A 13,305-nucleotide genomic window follows, 5' to 3' on the forward strand; every position below is an offset into this window, starting at 1 on the left:
CTGAATAAATGAAATAAAACAAGACATCTGTTATCTGTTGTCAGGCCCCTCAGGGTTTATACTGTGGCATCTTGGCGGAGGGGAACCAGTGAAGGCTGTTATTTCTGGTCATTACTGAACAATGCAGAAAACGCCACTGAAAAACAGCCATAATAGCGGAGAGGGTCACTTCTAGCCATTCAACTTCTCTCTATGGTAGACACACAAACATCACTATTTACAACCACATTTCCAAAAAAGTTGGGACGCTGTGCAAAAAGTAAAAACAAAATACAACAATGTGCATTTAAACCATATATTTAATTGAAAATATTACAAAGACAACATGTCAAAGGTTGAAACTGAGAAATTTGATTGTTTTTTGAAATATATTTGCCCATTTTGAATTTAATGCGAACAACATGTTCCAAAAAAGTTGGGACAAGGGCAACAAAAGGCTGGTGAAGTTGTGTAATGCTAAAAAAAAACACCTGAAGGTTATTAACATGAATTAACAATTTAAAAAATAACGTTTCTCAACATAAAATAGCAAAGAACTGTTGCTTTTCATCATCTACAGTTCATAATATCATTAAAAGATTCAGAGAGTCTGGAGAAATCTCTGTATGTAAGGGACAAGGCCAAGAACCAGTATTTGCTGGCTGTGATCTTTGAGCCCTCAGGCAGCACTGCATTAAAAACAGACATGATTCTGTACTGGAAATCACTGCATGGGCTCAGAAACACTGTCTGTGAACACAGTTCATCACTGCATCCACAAATGCAAGTTAAAACTCTAAAATGCAAAGAAGAAAATGTATATAAACAGGATCCAGAAACGCTCATTCTCACCTTCTCTGGGCCCGAGCTCATTCAAAATGGACGGAGGCGAAGTGGAAAAGTGTCCTGTTAACCGACGAATCAACATTTGAAATTCTTTTTGGAAATCATGGACACTGTGTCCTCCGGGCTAAAGACCATTCAGCTTGTTATTAGTGCACAGTTCAAAAGCCAGTTTTCATGATGGTATAGGGGGGGCATTAGCGCAATGGCATGGGTGACGTGCACATCTGTGAAGGCACCATTAATGCTAAAAGATACATACATGTTTTGGCAGCGTATGCTCTCATCCAGACTGCATCTTTTTCAGGGAAGGCCTTGATCATTTCAGCAAGACAATGTCAAACCACATTCTGCATGTATTACAGCAGCATTGCTCTGTATTAAAAGAGTCCGGGCGCTAAACCTGCCACCACTGAAAACATTTGGCGCATTATGAAATGAAAAATATGACAATGGAGACCCTGAACTGTTAAGCAGCTGAAATCTGATATCAAATAAGAATGGGAAAACATTTCACTTTCAAAACTACAGCAGTGTCTCCTCAGTTCCCAAACGCTTACAGAGTGGTGTTAAAAGAGGAGGTGATGCAGCACAGTAGTAAACATGCCCCCGTCCTAACTTTTTTGGAACGTGTTGTTGGCATCAAATTCAAAACGGGCATATTTTTTTCTAAAAACAATAAAATCTCAGTTTCAACATTTGGTGTATTGTCTTTGTAGTATTTTCTTTTAAAATGTGGTTTACGTTATTTGCAGATCATTGCATTCTATTATTATTTACATTCTACACAGCATCCCAACTTTTTTGGAAATGGGCTTGTATTTATTTAGTGTTATTATTAGAGTTTGGGAGGCCTCACAAGAACATGATCAGTCCCTGACTTCAAAGATAATAATCTGGGTCTTTTGTGGACAGAGCGCAGGCTACATACCCAGCTTCTGGTCTTGAATTCTCAGTTTATAAAGGGGCAGTTTGTCATGTCCACAGCCTGACATCTGACATGTTGTAGCCTATTGGGACACCAGTAAACAGAATTAGTAGGAGGAAGGAAGTAGGCGTTCAGAAGAACAGAAGCACTTTAAAAGACACATTTCAACCATTGTTAAAGCCCTGTGGAGAACCTATCCGAACTGATTCACACACGTCTGTAGGACCAGGCTGAAGAGAGCAGAATGGAGATGAGGAAGAATACATATATAAATCCAAAGTCAAAGATTACTAAAGTCAGCAAACCTGATTCAGAAGACTGTGACAGATTGTATGAAGAAATTCTTGTAAATGAAGAGAACCTGAAGACTCACATGACCAGAAGCACCAATGAATCTGAGAACGCAGGTGCAGTATATTCATATGCATACACTCTTAAAAGTAAAGATTCTAGAAAGGGTCCTTTTAGTGATGACATAGAACAGGGGTGTCCAAACTTTTTGTAAAGAGGGCCAAATTATACAGTGTAAAAATATCTGAGGCCGAAATATTATTTACAAATTATTCAAAATATTTAAAAAAATAGTTTAAAAAATACACATAGACTCTGTGTTTCCTATCACTGTATACAAGATGCACAAGGCCTGTTGTTGTATTGGACTTGGATCAGTCAGTGCTTGTAACTAATTATTAAATTATTTAAGAGTAACAGCAAAACGTGTCACGCATACATTTTCCTATTTAAGTGTTTATTTGATCAGACTAGATAAAAATAGGTAAAAATCTATACATTTTCAGTTTGATCTTTACATATAATAAATGCAGAACTATTCAGAAATCACTTTATTAAACAAAAGAGCAGATTAAACAGCGTAACAGCCGTGATTGTTCAGTCTTAAAGGGTTAATATTTACTCAACTGAATTTGAATTTGCTCTGAAAAGAAGTTGGTGATTTAGTTTCTCTCCTGAGGCTCATTTGCGGCGGCTCTCGATGAAAAAGTTCCAAATTCCATCAACGTCTCTGGTTCTCAGTGTTAGTTTGAGATTTATGATTGCATTCTGGACTAAATGTCATTCAGCTGCAGGTCTATTCAGAGAAGAAAGGCTCTTAAACTTTAGCTAACTTTGTTACCGCAGTGCTGTGCATTACACTGTGATTTTATAGCACTACTGCCACCATCAGGTGGAAGGAAGAAGTGCAGCATACACACTTATAACACACACTAAAACAGAAGCCAGGGGCCGATTAAAATCGGACTTTTGACATAGAAGAACCACTTTTGGTTTGATAAAGAACCTTTCGATGGATGATCCTTCAGAGAACCAGTTTTGCAAATGAGATGTTTGAATGTGAGGATTCTTTCCAAGTTGAAAAAGCCTCCAGATAATGTAAAAGTTCTAAAAAGAAGCCTTTGATTAGTAAAGAACCTTTATATTGTGTGAAAGTTCTTTAGGTCTTTGAAAGGTTCTTCATACTCACAACTCTCTTTCAAACCTGGTTCTTTAGGGAACCAAATGTGGTTTTTCTGTGGCATCACTCAACCCTTTATGGTCCACCCACTGAACTTTTTCTTCAGTGTTGGGGAGTGTAGCTTGTCCTGCAGATGTTTTGTTTGTTTTCAAATTTCAAATTTCTAAAACTAAATTCAAAACTGTGTGAAAATGTCCATGTCATCTCTGTCATCTTGCTATAAGCTAAACTAGTCAACACACAACCTACATCAATTGCTGTGTAGTACTGTGCAAAAGTCTGAAAACATCCTTCATTTCATCCTTCAAACATCCCTTTTTTCATCCTACTTTTCCAGTCATAACAGCAATTAAGTATGTTATTCAGTGCAAAACAGCAGAAAACATATTTAACAGAAAATCATACCAAAACCTCTGCAACTAAACATATCATCAAATTGTTCAGTATTAGTGTGTCCATCCTTTGCCTTTATTACAGCTTGCGTTTTTTCCAAAGACTTGGGCTGAATGGCTCCCTTTTCCCTATGTAGTGCACTTCATAGGTTATGAAAGGTAGGCATCTGCACTCGAATAGTGCATTATATATTAAACAGAAAGCCATTTTATAAACGCTATGACTCTCCAGCTAATATTCAGTGTCTGATGTGGGTTAGAGTCACAGTTTTATGACCTACGCAGTGCACTATACAGGGAGCAGGTAGGGATGAAAGATTAAGAGAGTGCGATTTTCAAATAACAAGAGCTGCAGTTTTTGAAAATTATAGCCTACATTACCAAAATCATTGTCTTATGTTTCAAGAGGGGAAATTTTAACCTAATGACACAAAGCTTGTGAACTGCCTGTACATAAGAGACAACCAAACCTTTAGGTGTTGTGACATCGCAACCACAATTTACTTTGTTTGGCACACAACATTCAGGCCTGGACCTTATTTTGTACAAAATAAAATTTAAATTGCAGTCGCAATATTATCGCAATTAGATATTTTCCCAAATTGTTCAGCCCTGGTAGTAGGATGCCATTTGAGATTCTGTCTTGCTTTAATTTTTTCAAAGAAATATGCAAGATATGTTTCCACACCTCCAAAGTTCGGTCTGAGAAGTCGGTTGCATTTTGTGCTTCTCATGCGCAAAGTAATCCCAATTCCAAATTTAGACTCATCAGTCCATAAATCCTTACTCCATATGTTCCATATAGAGCGCAAATGTTCTTCTTTTCGGTCATAGTTTTGCAGGAAGACTGAAGACCATCTTAGCAGTGCATTTTCCCTTATGCTTGCCTTTCCCTTCTGTGCAACACTGGACAAAGTAAGTTCCTTTTATATTAATATCTATTATTTAATATATCAATTGCTCTAGATTTGTTTTTGTTATATCTGGTTTGTGTTGGCTGAGCTTGATTCACAGAGGAGAATTCAGAGAGAGAGTGAGAATTTGATAACTAGCTAACTAAATTAGCTAACAGCTGAATTCTGTGGTCCTGTCAGTGTTTTTTGAAACTGAAATCACAGTTTTGTTAAAGCAAATGTGTTACTTACGCAGTGTTTAGCCTGAGTAACACTGCATCTACTTAGTATTACTAGTTACTAGTGTTACTACATTACTAGTTTTAACTCTGAAGAGTAAATTAAGGGATCTGTTCAGTGCTAAAGCTTCAGTGAGGGACAGACACATGCGTGCAGTGCATGCTGTTGTTATTCTGCCTAAACTAAACAATCAAACTGACGTGCTCTAGTTGTTTGCCGCCGCAGCAGACATGAAGAGGATGCTCACCCTACTGGCAACTCCTCAGCTGCTACTGCTTGCTATGTTTATAAAGAATCTGCATAAGTCAACAACAATTTTGTATTTCAGCAAAATGGCACTATCCTTGCTGCCAGTGGTCAACTCTACATTTGTTTTTTTGCAGGTGAGAAACAACAAGCTGTATTGAGTGCTGGATGGTCAGTTGTGAGGGACACATCATCTGTAAGGGCATACAGCCAACTTTCTTATCCAGGCTTGCTTCTGTGTTTTCTACATACAGCAGTCAGTACAGGCAGTCTACTAATAATAGGATTTAATCTATTTTTAATAATAAGTGAAACGAGAAGAGGGAAATTTGTGGTCACATTTTATGTTGACTTGCCAGCTGAAGATGCTTATAAAGTAAAAGTAGTCACAGCTGTTGTATCATGGAGATGAGAAGGCAGGATGTGTGTGTGATCTAGCAGTTTTATTGTTGTCTATGGAGAAAGTAGCAAAGAAAGAACCAGAAACAAAAGAATAAGCAAACTAAGAATCAGCCAAAGACACTACAAACATACTACAAATAACACCAAGCAAGGAAAAGCCCAAATCAAGGGGAATAAACAGACAAAAGAACACATGAGAAACACCTGGGGCTGATGAGAGGATGAGGCTACAGATAACACACAGGTGGGACAGATGACTGTGGAGGAGTTTCCTATGTTGAAATTACATTTTCTGATGTGAAAAATGTGCAAGGTTTGCAAGTGGAATCATCAACACTTTATTCACAATAAAGCAACACATTTTGCAAGATATTCTCTGCATTTGTCTCATTTTTTTAAGTCAAAATGATTTAAATTGCCATGGCAACTGTTCACTGAAATAATGTACTTTTTCATACATGTTAGGTTTCTGGCAAGATTAACAAGCAGTAAAACAACAATGTTTTTTATCATTACAGTAAAAATCAGCAGCTATACCTGTCAGGAAAGTTAATGCACCCCCCTGAAAAAAGGTAATGGATTGTTAACCTCTAGCAGTATTTTACTGTAAACATTCTAAATTACAGTTATATCCTGTTTCTGTAAAAAATGGTATTAAACCATACATTTTTACAACAGTAGGATACCCTTAATTTAACAATAAGATTCTGGTAACCCTGCTGCCAGTTCTTTACCGTTTGCAGTGAAATTTTTTACAGTGTGGGCAATATGACGATAATTAATGCTATCGTGATGTCGCAATATGGTTCTCTGAGCATATCGTGGATATGGTCAGTGCTTAAACGGCACTTCCCAACTGCATGTTTGACAACAAAGAGAGCATACAGTAATTAGTCCTGTTTAATTGTATTTAGTGCTGCACAATGTGTGAAATGTTGAATACAAATCCCTATATTTATCAGTTTTTGATAGTATTTTTTTACACATGGCACTATTTGTCTGTTCCAACTTATCAGATGTCAGAAAAAATAACATTGTTAAAGTCACGTTCGTGAAAACGTTTTGAAGAATTGTAATATTATATTTTTACCTTATTGCCCACCTCTAACTATTCTCTATGAGGAACCGAATAATGACTTCAGCATCTTAAATGATCTTATTGTATTGAATAGAGGAGAGGGGGGCACAAGCAGATACATTGAGTTTTGCGGAATAATTTCAGCAAAATTAATACTTTTAATATGAACAGCCTGCACGTCTGCCACAAATGAAAATGTTAAATTTGTTTCAAGCATCTACTTGTGAACAATTTAGCCAATAGCAGCGCAATGTGGGAGCTGTACATTAGTCTCTCACTGTGAAATAGGACAGGTGTTAAGGATACAAGAATATGATTAAGAAAAGTGTACTTTCACAGTACAATATAAGTTTTCAGGGTGAGTCTTGAGACGTATCTGTGATTGCCTTGAAAATTCACAGGTGCCGTCGCTAAGAGGATGACTGGATGTACGTTTTACTTTAACCTATTTTACTACATGGAAAATTATGTTAAATTTTACCCTATTACTTTGTGCCCTGGGGCTCACCTGTGAATAGTGAAATGTCTGAGATTTGATCGATCTACAACTCACACAGACAGACACTGAGGTTGTGACATGAAATCCATGTTGTTGTCTAAATTTCTGTCTATTTTCAGGGAATAACACTGAAAGGAGCAGATGCAACAGACTGGCTAGAATTTGTCTTGAGCTGCTCTGCGGTGTCCTTCTGGTTGCCATCATACCTCTGACTATAGAGAGACAGCAGTTACAGACCAGTAACACCAACCTAATTACAGAGAGAGACCAGTTACAGACCAGTTACTCCAACCTGACTATAGAAAAACAACAGCTACAGGTTAAAATTCAGCAAATAGCAAAGGAAAAGGAAGACTTACAGAGCAGCTCCAACACCATGAGAAACCAGATGGACCTTTTGCAGAAGGAGAAAAACAGACTTCAGCAGAAGCTGAATGACTTACGTGAGTAAATACTTCAAAACGCATTAAAGTGGCAGAAAAAGAAATACACAGCTGTTCCAGGAACAGCTCTGAGTCTGAGAGCAGAGAGGATGGTAATCACCCATAATGCATTCTTTAAGTTTACATGATTGTAAAGCCTCTTTGGGTGCAGAGTCTTCACTTGTGCTGAAACATGAGAATAAAGATGAGCTCAAGCACTGTAGAGATATTATTTCAGCGATGTTTACTTCTTAATATAAACACATCTTGTAGAGGGCCTTAGATGAGAAAGAATTACATCCAAAAAAATAAAGCAGGAGGCAGCCCACAAAGGTCTACAGATGTGTAGACTCGAGTCATATGACTTAGACAGATGGAGAGTCTAAATGCAGAGGCTTACTTTTTATGTGAATGGATTTGTTTTCTGATATAGGCTTACCAGAATGGCATCAAATGTAAATAGGATATACAGCAACATTATCAAATATCTGTCATGATGCTTATGCTTGGTTTATTTTATTTCAGAAGAATTGAAGCATGAGACTTCAAGTTTGCCTCCATCAGCTAGAATCAAGAAAAGCATTTATGGCAACAATAAACCAACACTCATCACGTAAACTCCAGTCTTACCAGAGAAACTTACAATTCTAACTTACCATTTTCCTGATGGCAGTAAAACAAAAGAAAAAGAGAAAGGCTTAATAAACAAACCCAATTGTTTTAGAGGCTTTTACAACCCCCATTTCTGGAAAAGCTGGGACATTTTGTAAAATGAAACAAGAACGAGAATCTGTGATTTGTTAATTATCTTGAACCTTTATTTAACTGACAAAAATGTTTTTAACTGATCAACTTAATTGTATTTTGCAAATCTAAACAAATTTAGAATTTGATGCCTGCAACACACTCAAAAGAAGTTGGGACAGAGGCATGTTTACCTCTGTGTTACATCATCTTTCCTTTTATTTACACTTTTTAATTCTTATTCTAATGTTGCTGTTTTGCAAGTGGAATGTTTGTCCGTTCCTGCTTGATATAAGACATCAACTGTTCGACAGTCCGTGGTCGTCGTTGTCTGATTCTCATCTTCATGATGTGCCATACATTTTCAATAGGAGACAGATCTGGACTGCAGATCTATGAAGCCATGCTGTTGTAGCATGTGCAGAATGAGGCATGGTACTGTCTTGCTGAAACAAGCCGGCACATCCCAGGAAAAGACGTCATAATGATGGTAGTATATGTCTCTCTAAAATCCCAATAGACACCGCCACGTCAATGGTACATTCACACATAAGTCACCCATGCTGTGGGCACTGATGCACCTCCATACCATGACAGATGTTGGCTTTTGCACCTTTCGCTGATAAAGGTTTTTATTATCCCTTACATCTTTGGTGCGGAGAACTCGATGTCCGTTTTTACCAAAAACAAACTGAAACGTGGACCACGTCACACTTTTCCACTGTCTTTCTGACCATCTGAGATGAGCTCAGGAATAGAAATTCTGTGGCATTTTTGCATAGAATTGTATAGCTTTCTCTTTGTTATAGAGGTACAAGCTGCATTTCGTGATGTTAGCGGTACTCCTGAACGCATGTGGCTATATTTAATACAGTACCACGATGGTTTCATGCATTGCTGTCTGAGGGCTCAAAGGTCACACACATTCAGCAGTGTTTTCTGGCCTTGCCCTACATGGACTGAGATTTCTCTGGATTCCCTGAATCTTTTCATAACATTATGTATCATACACAGTGAATTTCTTTGAAATCTTGCATTGAGCAATGTTCTTTTTGAACTGTTGAACAATTCTTTCCCAAACTGGTGAGTCACAACCCTCACAGATGGCTCTGTGAATGTGGTCTGCTTTGACTGAAGCAGCTTCACTGCAGCAGTAGGGCAAGCAGATGTTCGTAGCAGCCTCAGTCAAAGACCAGGCTGGCCGTACTCCACTGCAGCCACAGGAGGAAGGCTTCAACACTTTCCCGGTGACGAGCCTACTGGCTACGGCGAGTGCGTGAGTGGATGAAGTTGCTGGTGGTGTTGCGGTATGGCGAGTGAAGTCCTGAAGCTCTTGAACCAGGCTGGAATTTGAGGCTCAGCTGGGCGACGGTTCTGAATATGATCTTGGGGCTGCATGTTGCTACCTCTAAAATAACTCAGTGCTGAGATGAAGTCAAATCACTCTGTCTTTGGCTGTATGACAGACTTCTTCAGCTTTCTTTCTCAGTGTGGCTTGAATGGGCTTAAAGCATACACAAACAAATGAAAACAAACACATAGACGAACAAAAGACACGTTTCTCGGATCTGATAGTGAACGTTCTATACACTACCTTACAGTCTCTTCTTTCTCTTCTCTCTGCTTGTTTTCTTTGATTCACTAAAAATCTGTTGCGCTCGGATTTTCTCTGGCCTTAGGCCATCCCCTTTTGGGGTGGAGCCAGAGCGCTCATAGGCCCTTCTCACATAATGGTGATTAGCTATTCACCATCTACAGCTCTGATTGGTGGTACACAGTTTATGGGCACAAGAATTCCACTGTCTGATTCACAGTAACAGAACAAATGAAAGGTATCAGGGACAAATACGTCTCAAATACCAGAACCAAGAAAAACAAAAACAGAAAATTAGATTATGTTTTATAACAGACATTTTGAACGTCATGCTATCTTGAACCAACAAATATATTAAAAGAGACATAATAGGCACTTTATATAGTGTCTAGATATTGATAATGAGTAACTCAATCACAATATCATTGTTACCAAAGAGAACAAAAGAAATCATAAATAAAAGGAAAACATGCAGTTCAAACTTTGCATACTCATTTAGAGCCCTAAAGTTTTCTAAAAGAAAATGATTACATGGGTAAGATTAACAAGGTAATATAAATTCTGTACTAGTTTTGTAGTTTCCCTGGATGCCAAAAGCCATCTAACCTCAGTCCTGCTTCAGGCTAGCATGCAAAGAAAATGCCTAAAAGTTTGGTCAGTCTTAAGCCTTGAAAGTTTGCAACCTCCTGTAATAAAGTACTGTAATATTACTCTACCTTCTAATGTTGTCTTTCCCGGTGTTGTGCCAAAATTTAGACTACCTGGCAGAATCCGACTCCCCTTCACATGCACGCGTGTCACTCAGGCATATGGACGCTACAAGATTACATTCATGTGCACATGAAGGGGTGTCAGATTCTGTATCCTTCAGCTCATCAACAAATGCACATGTACAGCTGTTTTTGAGGGGAGCTCAAAGCGTGATTTGTATTTACAACAGTGGTGTAAAAGTGGAATACCACTCCCCAAAAGCAGAAAATGCCGATTTTCACATAATGCTGTTTTAAAAAAACACTTCCAATCAACTAGTGCACTGTTCCACTTTTTACAGTGAAGATTGACCAGCTTGGCTACAAGCTAAAAAAAAGGCTTCACCAGCAATTTTCAGAAAGTGAAGTTTAAACATTTACTGAAAGTTTAACTAACATTAAAAGTAGAAAATGTTATTTGAATGTCTTGAAGCTTCAAATGTCTGTATTTAAGCTACAACTAATGTGTGCAAATGAAAGCAAACCACCATTAGCTATTATATAAAATGCTTATACTTGTTTGATGATTGTAAGTCTGTGAAATATAAGGGCGTCGTTTAATTTTCTGTTTTAACAGATACATGCAATGTGACGGGATGGTTGTACTTCAAGTCTAGTTTTTACTACATCTCTACTGAGAAGAAGAGCTGGGATGATAGCAGACAGTACTGCAGAGAGAGAGGAGCAGACCTGGTGATCATAAACAGCAGCGAAGAACAGGTGAGAGACAGAATTGTTGTTGTTCATCTGGATATTTTAAAAGGAAACTTGATTTTTCATTTAATTCTGTTACTAAAAGGTTAAGATGTAAGTGCTTTGATGTGAAATGCTCCATTCTAGAGAAACTTTCAAGTCAGTACTGTTCACAGTGGTGGTGATGGGAACCAAATGTCTGAAGAGTTTAATGTCTTTAAAAGTTCCCTTACAGGAAGTTATTACACAAGTGGGTATGAATACATTTTCGGGTATGGACACTTTTGTATGATGTGGAAACGAGCAGAGATTTGACCACAAATGATGATCAGTGCATGAAATCAAGCGCCAGCCCACCAGTACCTCATTTACATATCATTTACATGAAACACGCCCTAATTCATGCACATGTTTCAGTTGGGAGCCAGTTAAATTACAACATTTGGTGACTCCTGAGCCAATGGCTGTGCACTGTTCCCCCTACTGTATAGTGTTAAATTACGATGACTGGAAAGAATAAAATGTGAAATAAACAGAACAGCGTGATGTGACATAACGTGAAATAGCGTATTTAAATGCTGCATTGCTGTAGTGTGTGAGAGTCTTCCGCACTGGCTGTGGTTTGTATTGTTTATTTTTTTGGGCAGTCACATTGTGACCCCTAGTTTCTATCACCACCACTGTAAAGAGTCGGTAAGCTTCTCTATAATGAACCATTTCACACCAAATCACTCTGAATGAGTTTGTTTACATCTCAGTGACTGTGTAATGCAGAAGTTTGAAAACTCTGGAATTCACCTTTAATGTTGTGCTCCCACTTTCACAGGATTTCCTTGCTAATATTCTAGTCAGTATTAAAAGCTTTATAGCTTGGATTGGTCTGACTGACAGAGACACAAAGGGCAGGTGGAAATGGGTGGACGGTTCAGCACTGACCACTGGGTAAGACTGAGACTATACGTGTAAATGAGAGTTACTTACATCTGGTGAAAGAAACAGTATTGTAAAGTTTAGATTAGGGGATTAATAGTGAATTATTCCAAAATGGAATAACACTGCTGTGAATACAGTCCTCTGTGACCATCATGTGCAAGGGCTATTTCACAAAACAGGATCTTCTCTTGCTTGCTCTTCTCCTACTGGACAGGCTTTTTTATTTTTTATTTTTTTGGCTTAAGTTATGAGGCTAACCGAGAAATCCTGCTTTGTGAAGTACCCCCCAGGACAAAATCACTTCAAATAAATAAATAAACAAACAAATAAACAGACTATCATCATTAAAACCACCTCCTTGTTTCTATGCTCATTGTCCCTTTTATCAGCCCCACTAAATATATACATATCATTTCTACAGTTACAGACTGTAGTCCATCTGTTTCTCTACATACTTTGTTAGCCCCCTTTTACCCTGTTCTTCTGTGGTCAGGACCCCATAGAACAGCAACAGAGCAGGTGTTGTTTGGGTGGTGGATCATTCTTAGCAGTGACGCTGATGTGGTGTGTGTGTTGAGCTGGTAAGAAAAGTGTCTGGAAATATAATGTAATGCAAAGAGAGCCTAAATGGACCTGGACTTTACAGATTTCCTACTAATCAGTCCCTATAAAATTCTTCAGAAGTCTTCAATTCTCATTTCTCAATTTAAAGGCTAACTTGCTAACCCCTACCTGATTGCGTTTGGGTTTCAGGTACTGGGGTGATGGAGAACCAAATGATACAGGTGAAGAAGACTGCGTAGAGTTTTATCCATTTAATAAGAAGTGGAATGACCGGAAATGCTCTGCTATTGAACAATGGATCTGTGAGAAACGTACTGAGTGATCGTGTAATACATGCTTATCTTCACATTTTGGTCAATGATAATATCATATAAAAACCCTCTTTGTCATTTCACCATCCCACACAATGATTAGCTTTATTTTTCATAAGTTATTATAACAAAAATGAATTATGTTTTTTTTATTACACTGTACACTGTATAAATCATCATGACTCTGTTTGTGATTAGAGCTGCCTTTCAGATGTTTATCTAGTGATGTAACGTGTTGGTTTTCTGTTGGTTATAATCTGTAACAAACTGAAGTTCTGCATCTGAATTATAAAGTTACACAGTAACATTAAATGGCCATTTCAA

The 13,305-nt window shown here is 38.0% G+C and overlaps 1 protein-coding gene across 1 annotated transcript; it reads left to right on the plus strand.

The window, feature by feature from the left end:
- The first annotated feature begins 1,891 nt into the window (after positions 1–1,891).
- On the plus strand, positions 1,892–13,305 carry LOC118817081 (CD209 antigen-like protein A). Its single transcript, XM_036583767.1, has 5 exons — positions 1,892–2,157; positions 7,091–7,414; positions 11,058–11,200; positions 12,000–12,115; positions 12,860–13,305. The coding sequence occupies exons 1-5, from the start codon at positions 1,995–1,997 to the stop codon at positions 12,990–12,992; spliced, it is 879 nt and encodes a 292-aa protein (XP_036439660.1). The 5' UTR covers positions 1,892–1,994; the 3' UTR covers positions 12,993–13,305.

This window comes from Colossoma macropomum, unplaced genomic scaffold (assembly GCF_904425465.1).
Source record: "Colossoma macropomum unplaced genomic scaffold, Colossoma_macropomum, whole genome shotgun sequence".
Lineage (NCBI taxonomy): Eukaryota > Metazoa > Chordata > Actinopteri > Characiformes > Serrasalmidae > Colossoma > Colossoma macropomum.

What these genes read in the sequence shown, in the direction of transcription:
- LOC118817081 (XM_036583767.1), top strand. Translation starts at nt 1,995, where the DNA reads ATGGAGATGAGGAAGAATACATATATAAATCCAAAGTCAAAGATTACT. An exon ending in CAATGAATCTGAGAACGCAG is followed by an intron (nt 2,158 to 7,090) that starts GTGCAGTATATT and finishes GTCTATTTTCAG; the next exon opens with GGAATAACACTGAAAGGAGC. An exon ending in GCAGAAGCTGAATGACTTAC is followed by an intron (nt 7,415 to 11,057) that starts GTGAGTAAATAC and finishes CTGTTTTAACAG; the next exon opens with ATACATGCAATGTGACGGGA.